Source organism: Zonotrichia albicollis, chromosome 14 (genome assembly GCF_047830755.1).
Source record: "Zonotrichia albicollis isolate bZonAlb1 chromosome 14, bZonAlb1.hap1, whole genome shotgun sequence".
NCBI lineage: Eukaryota > Metazoa > Chordata > Aves > Passeriformes > Passerellidae > Zonotrichia > Zonotrichia albicollis.
In genome coordinates, this window is record NC_133832.1 from 1926282 (window position 1) to 1946900 (window position 20619).

The window sequence follows — 20619 nt, forward strand, 5'->3', positions numbered from 1 at the left end:
TCTAATAGGGCCCTGATGCCTCTCTTGGAAGATGCTTTTCCTGGGAAGGATGAGCTGAATGTGTGAGACCCTGGAGCGTGGAATTGCCATGGCTTGACTCTCCCCTCTCCTCCAGAGCCAGCTGGAGGCAACAGGGAATCCTCTGTCCCTCTGGAGAGAGGAGCAGATCCCACCGCTGCCCTGGCTGGAGACCCTCACCCTCCAAGGCATTGGCAGCCCCTCAGGGAGCTCCTTCCTTGCTTCAGGCATCTTCACGCCATGGGTGGAAATTCCTGGGTGATTTGGGGGCTTCCAGGCACCCAGGTGGAGGTGGGAGATGTTGGGGAACAGAGAGGGATGAGGTGTCGGGGTGTCCTGGCCATGGGGGAGCCTCTCTGTGCCAGCAGAGGAAATGGTGAGCAGGGGACAGAAGGTCAGAAAAGTTCTTGCCTGGCCCAAAAGCCTGAGGCAGGAGGGTCCGAGATAACCACGGTTATTTAATTTATTTTTTCTAAATAAAAAAAAGGAAGGAAGTTAATAAATAATGTAAAGTGCAGAATGCATTAATGAAAGGGAGAGCGAGGCAGAGAGAGGGAGAGAGAGGAAGGGACAGGGCAGAGTGAGAGCTCAGGGAGTGGTGGGGAGATATTCCTGCCGGTATCGATTGGATATGATTACATTAGAGCTATCAAATATTCATACTACATTCCACAAGAGGTCATTGTGTGTGTTTTTCCAATTTAGCTCTGCCTCGGTGCAGGCAGCAGGCTCCGGGTGGGAAAGGCTGCAAGCACAGCGTGGCTCCAGCCCCCGGGCCTGGGACTGCCACAGGGATGTCACCCCTGGAGGGACAGGGGCTGGGCTGGCTGGGCAGGGTGTGCTGAGCTGGCTGCTGGCCCTCAGGGTCCTTCACAAAGCCCCTGAGGACTGAGGATCGTGCGTGGAGACAGAAACGGGGACAGGCGTGTCCCAGCTCTGGCACCTCGCTCCTCCTTGGCAGCCACTTCTGCTCCCTCCCAAGCCAGATCAGGGCCCGTGGCCACTCTTTACTGGCTGCTCCAGGCTGTTCCTTGTTCTTAATGGAGCATTTTAGCTGGGATGTCGCTTTGCCAGCCAGGAAGGTCAGCCCAGGCCACGGAGCCAGGCGGGAGGAGGATGAGCTGTGTGTGGATGTGGGCAGGGATGTGTGGCAGGGCTCCCGCTGCGGTGCCCATCTGCCAGGGCACTCTGGCCCTTCTCTCCCTGCCTCCATCCATCCCTCCAGGCTGTGCCTGTGCCGCCGGGATCCTCCCCGAGGGGACAAGGGCCCTCAGCATCAGTGCTCCCGAGCCACAGTTCAAGGACACAGCTCTGCGGTGTCTCGGTGCCAACCAGGTCTGTCACCTGAGGAGGCAGCTGGGGGCCTGCTGCCCCATTTTACCTGCACACAAGGCACTTCCCTTGCCCGTGCCTCAGTTTCCCTGTTTGCCCACGTTCCCACAGCATCACTGGGGCACCGCTGCTGCCCCTGCAGCCCCCGGCCCCGCCGAGCCCCCCCGGCCTCCGCCCGCCACAGCCCCGGGCGCTGGGAGCCAGCGCTGCCTTCTCTCCTTACATTAATAAAAATTTTACAGCACGGTGGCAGGAAATGCATTTTCAGTTCATCTGCTGCAGCTATTAGATTACCAGGAAATGGCTGGCTGGCCGGCGGCCAGGGGTCCGGAGGGCCGCGGCGCAGGGGAAGGCGAGCGGAGCGCGGGATGAGCCCATGGCACCGGCCCCATCCTCCTGCATGTGCCCGCGCTGTGCCAGGCTGTGCCCACCCGCCCTGCCGGGTCCTGCATGCCAGGCTCCCCGGGCACTCTCTGAGCTGGCGGGTATGGATCTGGTCCCTGCTGCTTGGGGAAATGGGATGAGCAGGGGAGGTGTCTCCTGATGAATCTGCTCCAGCCTGAGACCAACAGAGCCAAACCGGCCACAGCCTTTGCTGAGGCGCTGCTGCAGGGAGAAGTGGAGGATTTGGGTCTGGGACCAGGGAGAGGTGGGGGATTTGAGGCTGGGACCAAGGGAAGATGGGAGATTTGGGGCTTGGGCCAGGGAAAGGTGGGAGATTTGGGGCTGAGACCAGGGAGAGATGAGATACTTTGTTTGGACCTGAGAGGGGTGAAAGGTTTAGGACTGGGACCGGGGAGAGGTGGGACGTTTGAGGCTGTGACAGGGAGGATGCATTCACTGAGTGCAGCAGGTGTCTGCAGAGGTTGGTTATTCCAAGCTGTGGGGTTTTTAAATCACCAGGCTGGGCTGGTGTCAAGCAGAGCTTGGGAAAGACTTCAATGTGTGTTGTCTGTAGCAGAGCTGGGAGTGGGGGGTAGGTGCTGGCTATAAATACCTGTACCTGCCCCAGAGGTGGCAGTGCTAATGAAGGGAGGGAATTGTGAGCAGCCCCTCAGGGAGGGGGCAGCAGCAGCAGCAGTGGCTGCAGTGGCTCTGTGGGCCCTGGGGAGGGAGGGACAGCAGGACAGGGTTTTTGGGACCTGGCTTTTAGGATAGGCAGAGTTTTCAGGAGAGCCCTCTTAGAAATGACTGTGGCCATGTGCTGGAGCTGCTCTCTGCAGGTGGGACAATTTCATGCTGGGAGTCCCTGAGCCCAGACCAGTCATGAGCCCTGGGATCCTTTCCATGATCCTGAAATGATCCTGGGATCATCTCTACATGAGCATCAGGCACCAAATCGGGTGCTCCACATGAGCATCAAGCACCAAGCATCTTCCCTGGGGCAGCGGGTGGTCCCTCCCTGGAGCATCCTGGGCTCCAGAGGGGTGCTCGAGGCTGCACAGAGATGCTCGAGGCTCCACAGAGATGCTCCAGGCTCCAGAGGGATGCTCCTTGCCAGTGCCTGGCAGCATCTCATGGGGCTCCATCCTCTGTGCCTGCCTGGCCTCCCAGAGCTCCGAGCTGGGTGCAGGATGTGCTTTTGGGAAGGAGGTGACCCCAGCCCTGCCACGGTGACAGCTCCATCTCCACTCTGGTACCAGCAACCAGGCTGGAGGAAAGAGGACACCTGGTAAAAGAGTGGTGGAGAACAGGGAAGGCAAGGAATGATGGAAAGGAATGGAGCAAGGAAGGGAGCAAAGTGTGGGGAGAAGGGGAGGTCTGAGCCTCACCAGGGTTTATTAAAGTTTGAAAGAACAGAAACCGTGGTTTGCGTGGAGGGGACTGGCTATTTTTAGCCGTGGGTAGGATGTCAGCTCTGAAAATAGCCTGCTACCAGATCCTAATGAAATCCTCTCTTTGGCTCTCACACGGAGCGAATTTGGAGGGGGAGGATCGCTGTCACACCCGCAGCCGAGGAGCTCCTGACATTCACAATGACTCGCCTGGTTTTCTCTTATTTATTTATTTAATTTTTTTCCTTCCCCCTCCGGTTTCTCCTATTCTTTGCCGGCTCTGCCTTACGCCGAGCAGAGGAGTCACCAGCCAAAAAAGTGACTGCGGGGGCGGTGCTGCTTAGCTACGGCCAAATCCCAGCAGCATGTGACCGGCTTGGCAATTTAATACGGAGCCCTGCTCCCGGCACACGCGGGCCCGAGTTAAAGTGACATTGAAACGGGGACTCGAAGTGCTGCAGGCACAGAATTTGGGGGGAGCTGCCTCCCATCCATCCCTGGGGAGGGGGGGTTGCTCCAAGGGATGTGGGAGTGGGAAGGGTGGTGCCCAGGTGAGGGAGGATGCTCGGGACAGCATCCCGAGCAGGCTTGGGAGGGAGCAGGGGTTGGGAGAGCTGCAGTGTGGATGGATCAGCTGGTTTAGGGAGAGCTGAGCAGCCTGGAGCACCAGCAGGAGGGATCCCGGTGTGTATGGGATCCTTGGTGTACTTGGGATGGCCTGGCAGACATGGGATACCTGGTACACATTGGATACCTGGTACATATGGGATACCTGGTACATATGGGATACCTGGAATACATGGGATGCTTGGTACATATGGGATACCTGGAATACAGGGGATACCTGGAGTAAATGGGATACCTGGACTACAGGGGATACCTGGTACACATGGCACACCTGATACATCTGGGACATTTGGGACGTGTAGGGCACCTAGTACATGTGGGATCCCTGGTGTATGTGGGATACCTGGTACATATGGGATAGCTGGAGTACAGGGGATACCTGGTGTATGTGGGATACCTGGAGTACATGGGATATCTGGAGTACAGGAGATATCTGGTACTTCTGGGATATGTGGTACACATGGGATACCTGGTACTTGTGGGATACCTGGAGTACAGGGGATACCTGGTACATATGGGATACCTGGAGTACAGGGGATACCTGGAGTACATGGGATACCTGGTACATATGGGATACCTGGAGTACAGGGGATACCTAGAGTACAGGGTGTCCTGGTTTAGGGCAAATTTGGGAGAGAATCTCCAAGGGATGCCCCTCCAGAAAGCAAACCCTAGGATACAGGGGATACCTGGTACTTGTGGGATACCTGGAGTACAGGGGATACCTGATGTATGTGGTATACCTGGAGTACAGGGAATACCTGGTGCTTGTGGGACACCTGGTACACATGGCACACCTGATACATCTGGGACATTTGGGACGTGTAGGGCACCTAGTACATGTGGGATCCCTGGTGTATGTGGGATACCTGGTACATGTGGGATACCTGGAGTACAGGGGATACCTGGTACACATGGGATCCCTGGTGTATGTGGGATACCTGGTACATATGGGATACCTGGGGTACAGGAGATACCTGTAGTACAGGGAATGCCTGGTACTTGTGGGATACCTGGTACACGTGACATACCAGGTACATCTGGGACATTTGGGACATGTAGGGTACCTAGTAAATGTGGGAACCCTGGAGTTTGTGGATACCTGGTATGTTTGGAGTATTTGGGACATGTGGGATACCTGGTGCACGTGGTACCTGTAGTGGAGTTCAGTCTGGAGAGCCTGTAGGAGACTTGGAACACTGGGTGGTGACTGCTCCCAGCAATGATCAGGGGCCTCCTGAGGAGCATCACGGGGAGCACAGGGCAGAGAATCCAGGAGAGAGAGGGCCCTGAGGGCTTGGGACAGAAAAGACACTATGGGAGCATCACGTCTCCATCAGGGCAGGGATGAAGGTGCCACAAAGGCTCAGGTTGGCTGAGAAACGTGTCTTGCAAAGGCAGGGTGTGACTTGGCAAAGGAACCAGTGCTCCAAGGGGACATTCACAGTCTGGAGGGTGCAAGTCCTTTGTCACTTGATTCCCCCCAACAGGGATGTAGCAGTGGGGTTTGGGCAGAATCCAGCTCCACAGCTGTACCACAGGCACAACAGTGTCTGGACACTTCCCAGAAGATGGAGTTAGCAATTTCCCAGCAGGGAAATGCCTGTATTGCACATCCCTTTGTAACCCAGTGTCTCCTCACCCACCCTGCTCACATTTCCCAGGAGCTCAGGTGGGGACCTCACCTTTGGAGCCCACACTGCTGGAGTCAGTCTGTGTTCTCTATTGGGAGGGGAATGTGCCTTCGGGCAGGGACCTCATCAGGACAAACGTGTCTTGTGGAAGGAGAGCTGCTGTGGAAGGGTGGGGAGCCCACGGATCACGGAACCATGGAATGATTTGGGTTGGCAGGCACATTAAAAATCCTTTAGTTTCTATCCTCTTCAGGGACACCTTCCACTGTCCCAGGCTGCTCCCAGCCCTGTCCAAGGTGGCCTTGGGCACTGCCAGAGATCCAGGGGCAGCCCCAGCTGCTCTGGGCACCCGTGCCAGGGCCTGCCCACCCTCACGCTGACGATGCACAGGGACAGCCAGCACTCGCTGTGCACAGCGGGACCTGGGGAGCCACGCCACGGGAATCGCTGCCCTGTCCCGCTGTCCCCTCCAGCCGGGGGAGGTGACAGATCCCGATCCCGGCTCACTCGGGCGCTGGAGAGCCCCTGGAGACGCTGCTGCTCCTGCTCGGCGCGGGGCCGGAACCATCTGCATCAATGAGTCAGCAGGACCCACTTAACACTTCCCCAGCAGAATCTGCTCCTCTCTCCCGGCAGAATGGGCAGCTCTGGCAGGCTCTGGCAGCGTGTTACAATCTCAGCTCATTAAGGGACGCATTCTGAGCGCTTTATTGATGTTTTATGCTGCCTGGCTCCATCTTCAGAGGGAAACTCTCATTGCAGTCAATGACTACACCTCCGGCTGCTGCAGGCTGAGCTCGGAGCTCCGGATCTGGCTCCCAGAGAGGCAGGCTCAGCTCCCATGGCCACGCTGCAAACAGTGGGGTTTGACCCCAAAGGGGGCACAAAACATCTCAGGGCCAGCATCCCTCTTTTCTTTCCAGGGACTAGGAAACCCTCAAAAGAAGAACACAAGGAAGGGGTTGTTTTTTTCCTTGCTTATCCCTCTTTCTGCTAGAAGGAGCTGCATGACAGGGAAGGGAAATGATGTTTCCTCTCCCCCAGCACTGCCATCTGTTCAGCCCAAGCCCAGCCGGGTGGGTGTACCTGGCCTCCTCCTCTCCCAGCGTGCTGGGAGCCACATGTCCCCACCTCGGGAGAGTCACAGCCCTTTAATAAGTTCCCCAGTGCTGGCTGTTGCTTCTGAAAAGCTCGTGGCACTGTCTGGCTTCAAGTGGCTTTTACATAATACAGACTGTCAGGCTAGATGAGCATCATGGTCCCTTCTGGCCCTAAAATCTGTGAATCTCCAAATTAGAGGGCACCAGCACCTCCTTGTTTCTGGCTGATTGAATCAGGGGAATCGCGTGTTCTCTTTCTCCTCTCTTTTTTTTTTTTTTTTTTCCTCCCTCCCCTGCATCATCTCTATCTGGAGGTGAATTACCCTCCCCCTGAGCCTGATCTTGGCAAACAGCAGCAGGAGAGACCAGGCAGCTTCAGCCTTGCTCTGGGATATCCTGCTCTCCTGCCCAATCCAGGGCTGATTCCTGGCGGTGAATTGTCTGACTGTGGGCACAGCCAGGCCTGGAGCTGGAAAATCTGTGTGGAAAACGGTGCTGAGCTCTCTTGATTGTTTTAAAATCCCAACTAAGCTCTCCAAGCTTCAGACTGAGCTCCTTGGGATTTGTGACCAAGGTGTGGATGTAAAGAAACACTTTTTGGGAAGGGAAATAAAAGCGAGTGACTCCCAATGGTTTTGGGGGAGTTTGGGATGATGGGAAGAGCAAAGCAGGGAGAAATTGCTCATAATCTGTGAAGATTGGTGGGGATGGGGGTTCTCCAAATGCAGGGGTCTGCAACAGGAGCTGGGGCCCTGTTGTTCCCAGCAGGCTCAGCTGGAGCTGGAAACCCAGGATGTCCACCTTGATCATCTTGGTGCTCTCAGCTGCACTCAGGACATGCAACAGAAATGAGACACCCAGGAGCTGCTTCTCCCCATCCTTTGGGCAGGACCCCAGTGGTGTTCAAGGTGGTGGATTTCCACTGGGATGAGGAGTGGGACCAGTCCCAGGGATGAGCTGAGGAGCTGGGGTGGGCAGTGGGGCACAGAGGGGGCTGTGGGAAGGGGGCTCAGTCCCTGCTCCACACCCCCCACACGGGGAGAGGTGGCCAGGAAGCTGCAGAGATCTCACACCTTCCTCTGCCATGGCTCATCAGGGAGATCCACATCTCTCTCCCAACAGCCAAAACCCCTCCTGAGGAGGGGGGACTCCATCCCAGATCCTTCCTTTGGGGGAGGCTCCAAACTTTCCTGCCTTGCAAGTGCCCTGGAGTTCCCAGCCCTCCTCTCCAGCGGTGCTGTGGTCAATAACTCACCGGGAGGCTGCCGCTCTCCCTGCGCTTCCCACCCTCCCACTCCTCCCGGGAGCTCTGCATTCATGCCTGCTCGGCCCTCCCTCGGCAGCCAGCGAGGAATAAAGCGGCGCCGGCGGAGCACGACGCGGGCTGCGCTGGGATGCTGCGAGCCAGCGAGGGAAGCCTGAATCACCGGCACCTCAAGGTGGGAGTGAGATTGGGGCTGGGAGAGAGGGAGGACAGCACACGTGCTCCCCGGAGTCAGGTGCTCTCAGCCAGCTGGCTGGGAATCGGGCAGCGCTGATCCTTTCTGTGCCTTTAAAGACGGAACTGAGGGCGATGGGGAGAAGAGGAGGGGCCGGTGGGAGCAGAGGGGTTCAGGCTGAAGGCTCTGAGCTGGAGCCGAGGCTGAGGGATGCTGTCAGGGACTCGTTCTTCTTGGAGAAACTCCTGGAGGAGCGTCCCCAGTGGGATCCCATGGAGATGGAGAAACCCTCAGCCTAGAAATACCTAAAAGTGAGACTGCAAGGGCTCTGCTGGGCACTGTGTGGGAGAATGGAGTCTCTGGCCCAAGCTGGGGGGATTCCAGTGCTTCTGCTGGCAGCAGCTGGGAGGGAGCCCCTGAGGTCTGTGGGACCACCCCAGTTTGTCCTCATCTGTTACTGCCACAAGCAGCAGAGCTGGATTTATCACTCTTATTCCAGGTCCTTCTCTTCCCCTCTGTCCCCATGCTGCTCTCACACACTCAGACCCCGTGTTTGCCATCCAGCCTGGGGACCTGCCCACCCCGAGGAAGTCCCGTGATGCTGGGCTTGTCTGGGGGGGCTGAGGGCTTGGTGGTTTCATCTTCACATGTCTGAGATGGATTCTGAGCCGTCTGCGAGCCGGGGCTGTCACTTTGCTCATCTGGTGAGCATCCCAGAGAGAAGGGGTGACTACCCTGGAAGTGTTGAGGGGAATGCAGGGAGGATGGGGGCTTGGCTGGGGCCCACAGGTGATGCTCAGTGTCATCAGGGTGGCCTTGTGTCTCTGGGACTGTCAAGCCAGGTCTACTTTACTATAAATGGGGGTGAGGGGTGTCACAAGGACCCCTGGTGCTCCCGAGCCACAGGCACGAAAGCAGGAAAGCAAGGGACATAGGAAAAGCGTGCAGTGACTTGGGAAAACCTCTGGAATGGAAGGTCCAGGTCCTGCTTGGACCTTTTTGTTTCTGGGAGAGTGGGATGTGTGTGGGCTGGTTCTGTGTGTCTCAGGATGGAAAAGCTGCTCCCAGCCTCTCTGCCGAGTGTGTCTCTGCAGGGCTCATCCAGGTGTGGCTTTGGGATTTTGGGAAGTGTTGGAGCTGGAGGCACCTGGGCTGTCCCGGGGGCCTCCTGGGCAGAGGTGAGCCGGGAGAAGGTTGGACTCGATGACCTCAGAGGTCTTTTCCCACCTTTTCCATGCTTCTGTGAGGTGACTGAGCCGTTTCACGGCCATTTATGGATCAAACCCAAGGTGATGGATCCTGAGTCGCTGCCGTCCCCTTTGCGGCCCAGCCCGACAGGACCTGCCCGCGGTGTCACACTGACCCCGACCCATCCCGCGACGCTGCTGTGTCCCCAGGGGCGCAGTCCCGGTGGGCACAGGGGGACACCGGCCCGGGGCGCGGCAGGGCCGTCCCGGGGGGCGCAGGGAGGAACGCGGAGCCCGGGGCAGACGGAAACGTTTAAAGAGCGCTGAGCATCCCGCGGCGGGGCTGGGCGGCAGCGGCGCCTGGGGAGCGCTGCGGGGCTCTGCGGAGCCGCTAATGGGCCGAGTCCATTTCAGAGGGATGACGCCACTTGGGTAAAGCGTTAAGAGCTCCGGGAAGGCAGCGCAGAGCGAGGGGGAGCGCGATGCTCCCGGGCAGCGCCAGGTCCCTCCCTCCTCCCTCCATCCCTCCTCCTCCTCCTCCTCCCTCCGCCCAGCCTCCCGTTCCCACCGAGCGCGGGGCCCCCCCGCCGCTCCCGCTGCCCGCGGCGCGGGGCTCGGCTGCGGGGCCGGGGCTGCCCCGCTCCGCCCCGGGGCTGCCCCCGCCGCGCTCGGGCTCCGCGGGCCGATGGACCGGCGGCGGCTGCTGGGTGAGTCCCCGGCGCGTACACGCGTGGGCTGCGGGGCGCGGCGGGGGACACGCGTGGGCCGAGCGGGAGGGCTCCTGGGCACTCGTGAGCCGCTGCTGAAGGGACGCGGGTGCCTGGGTGCGCACGGGCTGTGCGAGGGAGCTGCGGTTCCGTGCGGGGGGATTGGGGTCCTGCACACGCGTGGGGTGCGCGCGGTGGGGCTGGGGCCGCCTGTGGGTCCGAGTCACGCGTGGGCTGTGCTGAGAGTGCCCCGCACACTGAGAGCGGGCGGCGGGCGCGGCGGTGCCCGGGAGTCCCGGGACACGAGGGCTGCGTGTGCGTGGAGGGGCTGCGAGCCCCGCGTGGGCTGCGCGCTGAGCGGGACCGGGGGCTCAGCCTCCCCCAGCGCCCCGCTGCACCCCGCAGCACCCCGACACGGCGAGGGAGTCCCTTTGCTCCCACCTGGCGCCCTGAGCCGCTTGCCCCCGGCTCGCAGCCACCTCCAGCCTGTAAATCATTTGCTTTTACGATCCTTCCTCTGGCCCATTATCACACGAACTTTATATGTTTGAGGCTGGTGGTGGCCATAAAGCTGGCCCGGTTTCCGGGGCTGGCATGCCCGCCTGGCAGGCAGGGTGTGAGGAGGAGGAGGAGGAGGCTGGGGGACGCTGCCCCGGGTCCCCCAGGCAGGCAGGTAGGCAGGGAGGGGTGCAGCAGGGCTCCGGGATTGCCCGGCTCAGTGGGGCTGTGGTATGGACTGATTGCAGCCCTGGGATCAGGCTGGAGCAGGGAGGGAGTGGGGGGCACTGGGCTGTTCGGGGGTGGGGGAGAAGGAATCAGCAGGGTCCCAGCTCCAGTCATTCAGTCCCTCTGCAGGACCCACAGATGTTCTCTTCAGCTCCCCTTCGTTCCCACAGGGACGTTTACATCCCCCCAGTCAGTGAGCCTAGGTCCCTCTCTGATCCCTGCACCTTGCAATCACAGTCCTGGGGGCATTTGGGCCCTGGTCCAGTGTTGGGGGTCTCCCAAGGTCTGTCTTTTTCAAGATGCTGTGTCTGAGCCCTGCCCCCAGATCTGGAGTGTCCGGCACAGCCGATGGCCAGCTCCTCCCTGGCCGTGTCCCCCGGGCTCGGTTCCTCCTCACGCTGTTCCTCCTGCCCCAGCCTGGCTCAGGGGTCTCCTCACGCCTCTTGAGCTGCAGGTGCTCAGAGGATTTGGGCTGCCTGTGTTGAGCCAGCAGCCCCACTGGCTCTGTGGCTGCAGGACCCTCTGTGGGGTCTCTCCCCATGGTTGGAAGCCCCCAGGACCCTCACAGGGCTCATCTCAGTGGCCAAATCTGAATGGCCAAGTGCTGAGGCCAGGTGAGTGGGGATGGACACCCGGTGTGAGCAGCTGCTCCCAGGTGGAATCAGCATCGTTCTCTGAATGATCCCGTCCCGACAGGATCTGGGTCATGAGGGTGTGGGGATGCTCCGAGGCTGCTCCCTGCTCCTCTGTGCTCAGTCCCAGTTGCAGGCTGAGGTGGGCCCTCCCTCTTCAGGGGGTGCTGGGGCTTCACATCCCCAGCCTGGGCTTTGGTGAGGAGCTTGGTGACAGCAGGTGACAGCCACAAGAGCTTTGCCTCTTTCCTCTTCCCATCTCACGAACCTTCCCCGAGTCAGCCATGCCCTCCTAGCTCCCCTTGGCACTGCTGTGAAAGAAAAAGGTTCCCAAATCACCTGTGGGTGTCCTGGGTGAGCGACTCCTCACTGTCTGCATTTTCCCACACGGGGAATTGCATGGAGGAGGGAAAACCCCAAATCTGAGCAGATCAGTTTCCTTTTCTTTCCAGAGAGGGGGATGGGAGGGACGAGATCTTGTTTGAACAGTCAAAGTAAGTTGCCTTTGCTTTTCCCTGCTCCTCAAGGTCAGCCTAGCTAATGAAAATCAATCTTCCCTCTGCCTCTCTCTGCTGCATGAGCAGATTCTACCTGTGGCCCCTTCACCTACTTGAAAGCAGCGGCCGCCCCTTTCTGTAGGCAGCGCGGGCAGGATCTCCCTCCGGATCGGTGCCTTCCTGCGGGCCCGGCAGTGTCCGTGACACAGGGGGTCACTCTGTGAGCTGTCCCCTCTGTGCCGGGGAAGGTGGCTGTGCACGGGCAGCACGGATCCCACAGGGACATCTGGGCTGGACGAGATGGGCTCTGGCATGCAGTGGGCGATGTCTGTCTGTCCTCTGGGCACTCCTGGCAGCTCCGTGTGCCGATGTCCAGAGCGGGAGCTTTGTGTCTCCCTCCCTCCTGTGGCTCCTGTGCCCGCTGCTCCGTCCCCTCTCCTCTCCCAGCCCCCACCGAGGGTTTCCCTGGCAGATGAAGGTTTGGAGATGGAGCTGCTGCCATGGGGCCAAGCTTGCCAGGAAGGGCAGTGGTGGCACATGGAGTCTCCCTGCCCCGTGCCACGGCCCTCAGCAGTGCTGCTGCTCCTGGGCACGGCGGGTTCTGCTGCCAGCACTGCCACCAGGAAGGGCCACGTCCTGAAAACAACGGCAAAGGGCACAGCAGGGTGGTGTGAGGGGCACCACAGGGCTTGCCTGTGCCAAGGCTGCCTTTCTTGGTGTCTGTGCCGGGTTTGAAGGGAAACCTGCCCTTCCCAATGCTCCTGATGGGGGCAAATTGGCTCCTGGGCTGGGGATGGGGTAGTGGGATGCTGCAATCCACCGGGACTTGGAGTCTGTGGGATAGTCCTGTCCTTGGCCAAACATAGGGCTCAATTTCATCCCTGGAAGTGTTAAAAAAAAGTGTGGATGTGGGTCTTGAGGACATGGTTCAGTGGTGAACATGGTGCTGCGTTGATGGTTGGTCTTAGAGGGCTTTTCCAACTTCACTGATTCAGTGACTCTAATTTGTCACTGCTGCTGCCTATAGTTAGAGAACCTGTGCTCAGATTCCCCATCCCAGTGCCCCCAGTGTGTGCAGGGAATGGGAGCAGGAGGCTGCTCAGGGTGTGCTGGGAGTCTCCAGAGCAGAGAGAGCCCCTGCTCTGAGGGAGATGCTGTTCCCAGCTCTGTCATGCCTCTGGATCAGTCACTGCTTCCCATTTCCCCTCCTCCAGAGAGGGCCAGCACAGGTCCCTGGGGAAGGAGAAGGAGGTGCTGGTGAGGGGTGGGAAATCCTCTGGAAGGACACAAGAGGCTCAAAAGCATGGAGAGAGGCTGTGCCCGTCAGGGTCGAGGGGCAGATCCGACAGCCCTTCCTTTGGGATTTGTCCAGCCTAAGTGTTCCCAGGCACAAAACTACTCTGGGTCTGATTGCTGGAAATTCTTTCATTTGGAGTTCTCCAGGCAGCCTTTGTGTCCTGCTTTGCTCTAGTGGAAGGTGTCCCTGCCCGTGGAGAGGCGCTGGAATGAGATGAGCTTCGAGGTCCCTTCTGTTCCAAAGCAGTCTGTGATTCAGTGATTTGGATGGACGTAACAGGGATGTTTTCTCTCTTCCTGCCCCATCCTTTAGGATCTTTAGATGTGCCCTGATGCCGCAGGGTCTCCCGGCTCCTGGAGATGCAGCTCTCTTCCAGCGTGGCTGAACTCAGCTGTGACGAGACCATGGACCCACCCGCCGAGGACTTCCAGCAGGTGCTGTCCATCGACCAAATCCGCTCCATCCGTGCCAGCAACAACTACGTGGAGAGACCGGCGGCGTGCTTCCAGCAAGCCCGCTCCAACCCCTCGCTGTCGCAGCCCTCGCACAAGCAGGAGTGGTCCCAGGACCGCCTGGCGTCTTCCACCTTCCAGGACCTGCACCGCAGCCACAGCCAGCAGCACCAGGTGCCGCCGCTGCAGCCGCACCTGAGCCACTCGAGCACTGCCAGCTCGGTGTCGCAGAGCACCACGGCCTCGGAGCAGCGCCTGCTGAGCAGCCTGACGCCGTCGCACTCCGGGCACTCTCTGGTGCGGACGCAGCCGCGCGGGGCTGAGCTGAAGGCCGAGGAGTCGCCGCGGAAGGGCGCGGAGCCGGCGGCGGGGCACGGGGCGCACCTGGTGCTGTGCGAGGCGTGCGGGCGCTGCCGCTGCCCGCGCTGCACGGCCGCCCGCAGCCTGCCCTCCTGCTGGCTCTGCAACCAGCGCTGCCTCTGCTCCGCCGAGAGCCTCCTCGACTACGGGACCTGCCTCTGCTGCGTCAAGGGGCTCTTCTACCACTGCTCCACCGACGACGAGGACACCTGCGCCGACGACCCCTGCTCCTGCGGGCCGGGCTCCTGCTGCGCCCGCTGGGCTGCCATGAGCGTCCTGTCCCTCCTCTTGCCCTGCCTCTGCTGCTACTTTCCCACCCTGGGGTGCCTCAAACTTTGCCAGCGGGGCTATGACGGCCTGAAACGCCCCGGCTGCCGCTGCCAGAGCCACACCAACACGGTCTGCAGAAAGATCTCCTCGGCCAGCGGCACGCCTTTCCCCAAAACGCTGGACAAGCCGGTATGACCCTCCCGAGGAGGAGAAGCGGGCTTTGCTCCTCTTCCTCCCCCTCCTCCTCCTCTTCTCTCCTCCACCCCGCTCCTGCCTCGGCTCCCTCTGCTCTGCGGTGCCCCCCCCTCCCCACCATCACCTTCCAGGATCCAGACGGGTGACCTGGGGGATCCCCAGGCTTTGGGACGCCCTGGCTGGGTGGCCGGGGGAGCTGCCACTGAGCTGGGGCGTGCCAGTGGTTTTGCACATACAGGAGAGGGACAGGAGAGGCAGAGCAAGCTGAGGGTGCCCTCCCTGGCTGTGTCCCACAGGGAAAGGTGACCCAGAGGGTCCTTGGGCTCTGTGCCCATGGCAGGGGTACCTTGGGCCCCTCAGGGCTCTGCTCTCCATAGTTTTAGGAGGTGCCCCACAGTGTGGTCCTTATCTGTGGGGGAGGAGACAGGTCAGTGCGTCCCTGTGCCAGAGTCCCTCGGGAGCCAGACCCCTCTCCCACCCTTTCTCCCTCTCCTGCACTTTCTGTGGGTGGCCTTTCGCCCCTCAGCTGGCCACAGGTCCCTTTCCCTGAGGGGCTGGGGTGCCAAGGGCTCTCACCAGTGGCAGTGGCTTCCCTCCAGGCTGGGAAGCTGCTGGGAGAAGTGAGCGAGCTCCAGAATGAGGTGGCACCGTGTTTTTCTATCTCAAAGAGGAAGAGAAGGTGTGGGAAGCTTTAGAAACCTTCTGGCAGGGGAAGGAGCTATCGGAGGCAGCCCAGCCCACTCTCTCCTGCCCGACTGCAGCAAGGGAAAGGTCCCCTCTGGGATTTGGCTGAGAACAAGGAGCTGCTTGGAAATTGCCATTCATTTCTCCAGGCCTTGGAGGGCTGCCTGAGGTGGGAGCTGCCGCCTGGCTCCATCCCACCACCCCGCAGATGCCACAGGCACCAGCTCCGTGCTCGAACCCCGATCTGGTACCTTCCACCAGCACTGAATTCACTTTAAAAAACTACAGCAAAGCCAACTGTGAGCAGCCACCGCTCCGGGGACTCCCCAGCAGGGCTTCTGTCACCTTGCCTTGGGCTGGAGGACACAGAGAGCAGGAGGGGGTGTCAAAGCTGGGGAGCCCGACCTTCCCTCCCTGCCAAGTTTCCTTTGAGTCCTCACCTCGCTGAGGGGGTTCTGCCACTTGCTGACAGCTGGGAACGGGGCTGGAGCCAGACCTGGGATCAGATCTGGGGCCAGACCTGGGCCTGACCTGGAGCCATCTGCAGAGCAGAGGACGCTGCAATCCGAGTCAGGGCTCTGTGTTTCCTGCTGGGATGATGATAACCCCAACTGGTTGCTGTGGCTGGGGGACTCCAGGTGCTCCTGGGCTCAGCCCCATGTCTGTGCAGTGCCAGCTCCTGGTTGTGACCCCGCTGGCATCATTTGGGGGAGTTTGGAGCCGGGATGGCGTCCTGGAGCTCGGCTCTGCCTGCCTGTCCCCCTTCCCAGGTGTTTGAGTGCGAGAGGAGGGAATGGTGCTCCTGGAGGAATATATGCAACACATCCCTTGGCTTCTCCAAGCCGCAGCTCCCAGGGCCCGTCCGCCGCCTCCTCCCAGCCGCCTCTTTCCGTAGAGTTCTGTGGATCTATTTTTGTAGATATAAATATAACGTTAGGATGGGTAGGTCTATTACTAATAATATTCATGATACTGCTGTGAACGGTGCCAGGTACAAGGTTTGGCTTCCTGGTGCACTTGCACAGGCTGGAAAAGATGATTTCCCAGTCAGTTTATTGCTAATCCCAGACCCTTGGTTCCCAGGTTGTCGGGAGTGGGGGAAACGGAGGTGTACAGATTGTCTGGGGGTCTGCTCTGCAGGGAGGGTGGGATTCAGTGCTGGCTGAGAGGGGAGGCAGGAGTGGAACCTCATCGTGGGACTCCTCTTTCCATCCATTCACTTTCTAAAAATCACCATGGATCCAAGCTCCCTCTGTTGCGGGGAGAAGTGGTTCCAGGGAGTGATTCATCCCGCTTGGAAGCATTATTCATCAAATCCTGTACTGGCTGTGCCCAGCTCCCCTGACTCAAATGGCACCCAAACATTGAACTCCAGGCTCCATGGGGAAGGGGGGATGAGTCCCATGCCTGGTGGGAGGTTTGTGCTGGAGGATGTGATGGACGTGAGTGAAATCCTCTCCCTGATTTCTCCCAGAGCCCGAGGGGGGATGTGGAAGGATCTGTGGGTGTCTCGGGATGATGCTCTGGCATCATGCAGAGGGATCTCCTGGCATTAGGAAGGGACAGAGCCCCATCTGGGCATGGTCCATCCCTGAGGTCAGCCTGGGCTCTGGAATCATTTGGATTTTAAAGCCATGACCTTCTCAGAGGATGCCCTGTAGGTGTGTGAACCCCTCTAAGATCATTCCTGTGGCAGCAAATATAAACTGCATTGCTAATACATTTATCCTTATGCCAATAATTGCTTGGCTCCCTACTTCCAAGTGATGTTGTGGGGAGACACTTCCTCCCAGAGTCTCCTTCCTTTGGAAGGCTCAGTTCACTCTTCTATTGGTGCTGATTAAACTCCTGCTTCATAAAAACCAGAGAGCATTTTTAGGGAGAAAAGGTCCCTTTTTCCCTGTGGGTTGGAGGAACTGTCTCCCTTGAATGAGAATGAGAAACAGTTCATTGAAACTTTTTAAAGAAAACTAATGAACAGAATTTTCCAACTTGCTCTACTTTGATTTTTTTTCCTCCTCCTTTTTAAACAGATCCCACTTGTAAATTTAGTTACCACCTCTGTATCTTTGCAATTCATTGCTTCCTCTCCTGATGGTGGAATGACTCAACATGTGAAGCTTCATCATTTTCACGGCCTCCCAAGTCATGCGAGCGCGGGGTGACCTCCCCCAGGTGCTGGAGCTGGGGGATGAGGGGAGGCTGCCCGTGATCAGCTCCCAGAGCTCTGCTGGCACACAGCAGCAGCACAGTTACCTTCAGGAGCTGGGGGGAGGCCAGGGCTGCCAGGAGCCTCCACCTAATGGGCTCTTTCTGGGTCAGTGCAGGGGCAACCCTTCCTAGCAGGGAATGGTGCCACAGCCTGGAGAGGGCTGAGGAGCACAGCCAGGGCTCCTCTCTGTGAGATGGCAAATCTCGGGGAGACATTTAATGAAATACTGGACATGTAGAAAGGGAGGGATTTAAAAGCTGTGGACATGGTTTGGTGATGGCTCACAGTACTGGGTTAATGTTTGGACTCAGTGATCTTAGAGGACTTTTCCACAGGACTGATTCCATGGTTCTAGGGAATGGAGAGGACGGGAGCCCCAGCTGGCACCGAGGGCTGTGGGACCAGAGCAGGGCTTTGTTTTCACCAAGGGCAGACACCAAAGTCACATCCAGGACCTGCAGGGGCTGGAGCAGTTCAGCTTGCTGCTCTCTGCCCTGCTCATGGGGCAGATGGCTTTGCTGGCATTCCTGCTGCCCGCTCCAGCTGGGGCTCCTCAGCACATTTCCCTCCTTGCTGTCAGCAGGGAGGTGAGGCTGGGAAGCACCAAAAGCTGCCCAAAGCTCCTGTTCACCGAGCTCGTTGGTGATGGGAAAGGCTGTGGGCAGCCTCAGATTCTTTCCCTGAGCTTTCCCAACCTGCTCTGACCAGATCCATCGTGCTCCATCCCCAGCTCGGCAGCCAGGCTGTTGGGTTTGCCCACGGAGAGGGCCCTGGTTGGGGTTGGGAGCCCCTTTCCTGCCCCACCCTCCGTGAGTCAGATCCCATCTGCTCAGGGTGTTTGTCTGCAGCTGCCTGTCCCAGCACTTGGGTTTCTCTCTGTCCTGACGTGTCTCTCTTGGTTTTCTTTGGAATTGTCACATGTGGAGCCCTCTGCTCTCCCGCAGAGATGGATCCCCATTGTGAGGGAGCGTTCCTGGGCGGTTCTCTTCCTTTTGCCAGGGAACGTTTGCCCCCTTTGCAGGGCTGGGGCAGATTGGAGCAGGGAAAGAGATTCAGGTGCCAAAGGAGCAGGAAGCAGGAGCTGCTGAGGAGGACCTGAGCTCCCCCTGCTCTGCTTCCTGTCCAGAGCCTCCTTCTCCCACCCAGGAGTCCAAAGCTCCATCCAAGCAAGAACCTCTGATGCTTTTTGCTTCCTCCAAGGCTTCCCTTGGTCCCACTCCCCCTTTTCCCCACTGGCAAATCAGTCTCAGCAAAGGTGGGGAGGGGTTGTGGGGACCAGGCTGGAGTGTCCCTCCCATCCCACCCCCGCCACTCCTGGTGGAAAGGCCAAAGAGGCCCTTGGGCTGCTGTCCACTCACCCTTGAGAAACATCAGTGCCTCAAAAAGCAGGGGAAGCTCTTTGTGACCCACAGATTCCCATAAAATCCCACTGAGTTCACTCCTGCCCATCCCCAGGGGTGAGTCCTGATGGAGGGAGGACAAATGCCATTGACCAAAAGATGCCAAAGCCTGGGATCAGAGATTAGGAACGGCTCTGGAGTGTGGTAGAGAGGGATGAGCCAGGTTTGAGGGGAGCTGCTGTGGTATTGGCACAGGAAAGGAGCCCTCTGTGCCCTCAACTCCTGCTCCCAGCACCACTGCTGTCACTCCTTCCTGGGCTGTTCCAAGGCTGGAGAAAGCTGGGAGTGCTCAGACCCTGGAGGTCAAATGAAGGGATGTGATAAGCGCTGAGCCCCAGCCTGAAGCTCACTCTTGGTCTTTGACAGGATCCAGTTCAGGCTTGGCTCCTCCCAGGAACCAATGGAGTCCATGGGATGCTCATGATCCACTTGGCTCAAACCACTCTGAGCTGGGGCCTCCTGGGCTCAGCTGGCTTTGGGTATTTCCCCATGAACACCTGAGTCTCTTGCCAGCCCTCCTGGAGTCACACTGGGAGTGGGGCTGGGATCTGTTCTCCTGCTTGGGGTGGTGTTGCAGAAATATCCCCTGAGGACACAATGCTGGGGTTCCTGTGAGGGGCACTGCAGGCAGGAGGGGTTTGGGTGGATGGATGGATGGATGGATGGATGGATGGATGGATGGATGGATGGATGGATGGATGGATGGAAAGGGCTCACAGCCCTCCAGGGCACCGGGAATGATTGAGGGAGGCTCTGGTCCCTCTCCTGCTGTGCCCAAATGGCTTCACACAGGCAGGACCAATCCCACCCCAGAGCTGGGCTTGGGACAAGGAGGGAGCTCCCACCTCTGTGCCAAGGTCACCCCAAGGTCACGCCTGTCCCCCACCTTGCCTCTTTCCCCCTTTCCATTGGGATGCTCTCCTGGCAGCAGCTCCTCATCCTCCTCCTGCCCTGGTGTCCTCAGCACAAAGCTCTCCTTGGAAGATCCCCCTGGGCTCCCCAGGACAGGCCCAGGATTCCAAGGCTCCCATCCCGAGTTTCTGGGTACAAAGCCCTTCTGTACAGCCTGTAAAGATCCCTCCCCTGCTCTCTCCATTCCAGTTCCTTTCTTCAAGGTATAATATATGTTTATAACCTGATGGCTGGTTTTTTTGACAATACTCTTGTACCTTTTAAGGGGAAAAAATTAAAAAAACCAAAGTATTTATTTGAAAAGTTTATTTTAAAGATAAGAAAAAAAACCTATTTATTTTACTGCACCCTCTTCTGTTTGGTTTCCTTCTCTTGCAAAGCTGATAACTGTTACAGAACCACTGCTGAGGTGAAAGAAGTGATTCTATGGGTGGCTTCACAAGCCCACTTAGAGCAACTATTCAATAAAAATATATATTAATTTTGAACGTGGTCTTGTTCTTGTCTCCATGGTGCCCGGGGCATGGCTCAGGCTTTGCCTGGGGTGCCGGATGGCTGGGCAGGGGCTGAGAACTGGGGGGATCATCCTGGCCTCTGTGAGGTCTGCCCAGGGAGCCTTCTGATGCTCAGACCTCCAAAATACAGCGTGGGCTTCCCTGCTGGATCTGCCCCAGGTCCCTGAGGAAGGGCTGGCTCAGGTGGCAAAGGGCAGGAGCAAAGAAGGGGAGGCTTAGGTAAGGAATTCCTGAGTGCTTGGGGCTTTCAGTCACCCCTCAGAGATCCCAACGTGCTCCCAGAGCCTCTCCCAGTGCCAGAGGAGAGGGGGTGATGCCACAGGGCCATGGGTGTGCTCTGCAGGAGGAGCTGCAGCTGCCACCAGCTCCTTTCCCAGCAGCTGCTGGAAGCACCTTGGAGGTGGTTTAGCCCAGACCAGGAGGAATTCGGGCCACAGCCCAGCAGCTCCTGGGCCAGGCTGGTGCCTCTGCTCCCCGTGCACATCCCAAACTGTGGATCCCAAAGTCCTGCCCATGCAGAGCGCAGACATCCTCATCCTGAGGGCTCTCTGCTCACTGAGAGCTCCTCTCTCACACAGCTGGTGGAGCTTTCCCCCAGCACCTCCAGAGCCCGAGGCCCTTGCACATACATTTGGTGGCTGATCAATG

The 20619-nt window shown here is 58.7% G+C and overlaps 1 protein-coding gene across 3 annotated transcripts; it reads left to right on the forward strand.

Moving 5' to 3' along the window:
- Window positions 1-7784: 7784 nt before the first annotated feature.
- Window positions 7785-19944, forward strand: SPRY3 (sprouty RTK signaling antagonist 3). 3 transcript variants are annotated; one of them, XM_074551280.1, is made up of 2 exons: window positions 7785-7925; window positions 13284-19944. In XM_074551280.1, exon 2 carries the CDS (start codon window positions 13331-13333, stop codon window positions 14246-14248), a length of 918 nt encoding a protein of 305 aa, XP_074407381.1. In that variant the 5' UTR covers window positions 7785-7925; window positions 13284-13330; the 3' UTR covers window positions 14249-19944. The 3 variants fall into 3 exon arrangements, with proteins under 3 accessions (XP_074407381.1, XP_074407380.1, XP_074407382.1); XM_074551279.1 differs by lacking the exon at window positions 7785-7925 and adding an exon at window positions 9490-9819; XM_074551281.1 differs by lacking the exon at window positions 7785-7925 and adding an exon at window positions 13087-13196.
- Window positions 19945-20619: the final 675 nt, after the last annotated feature.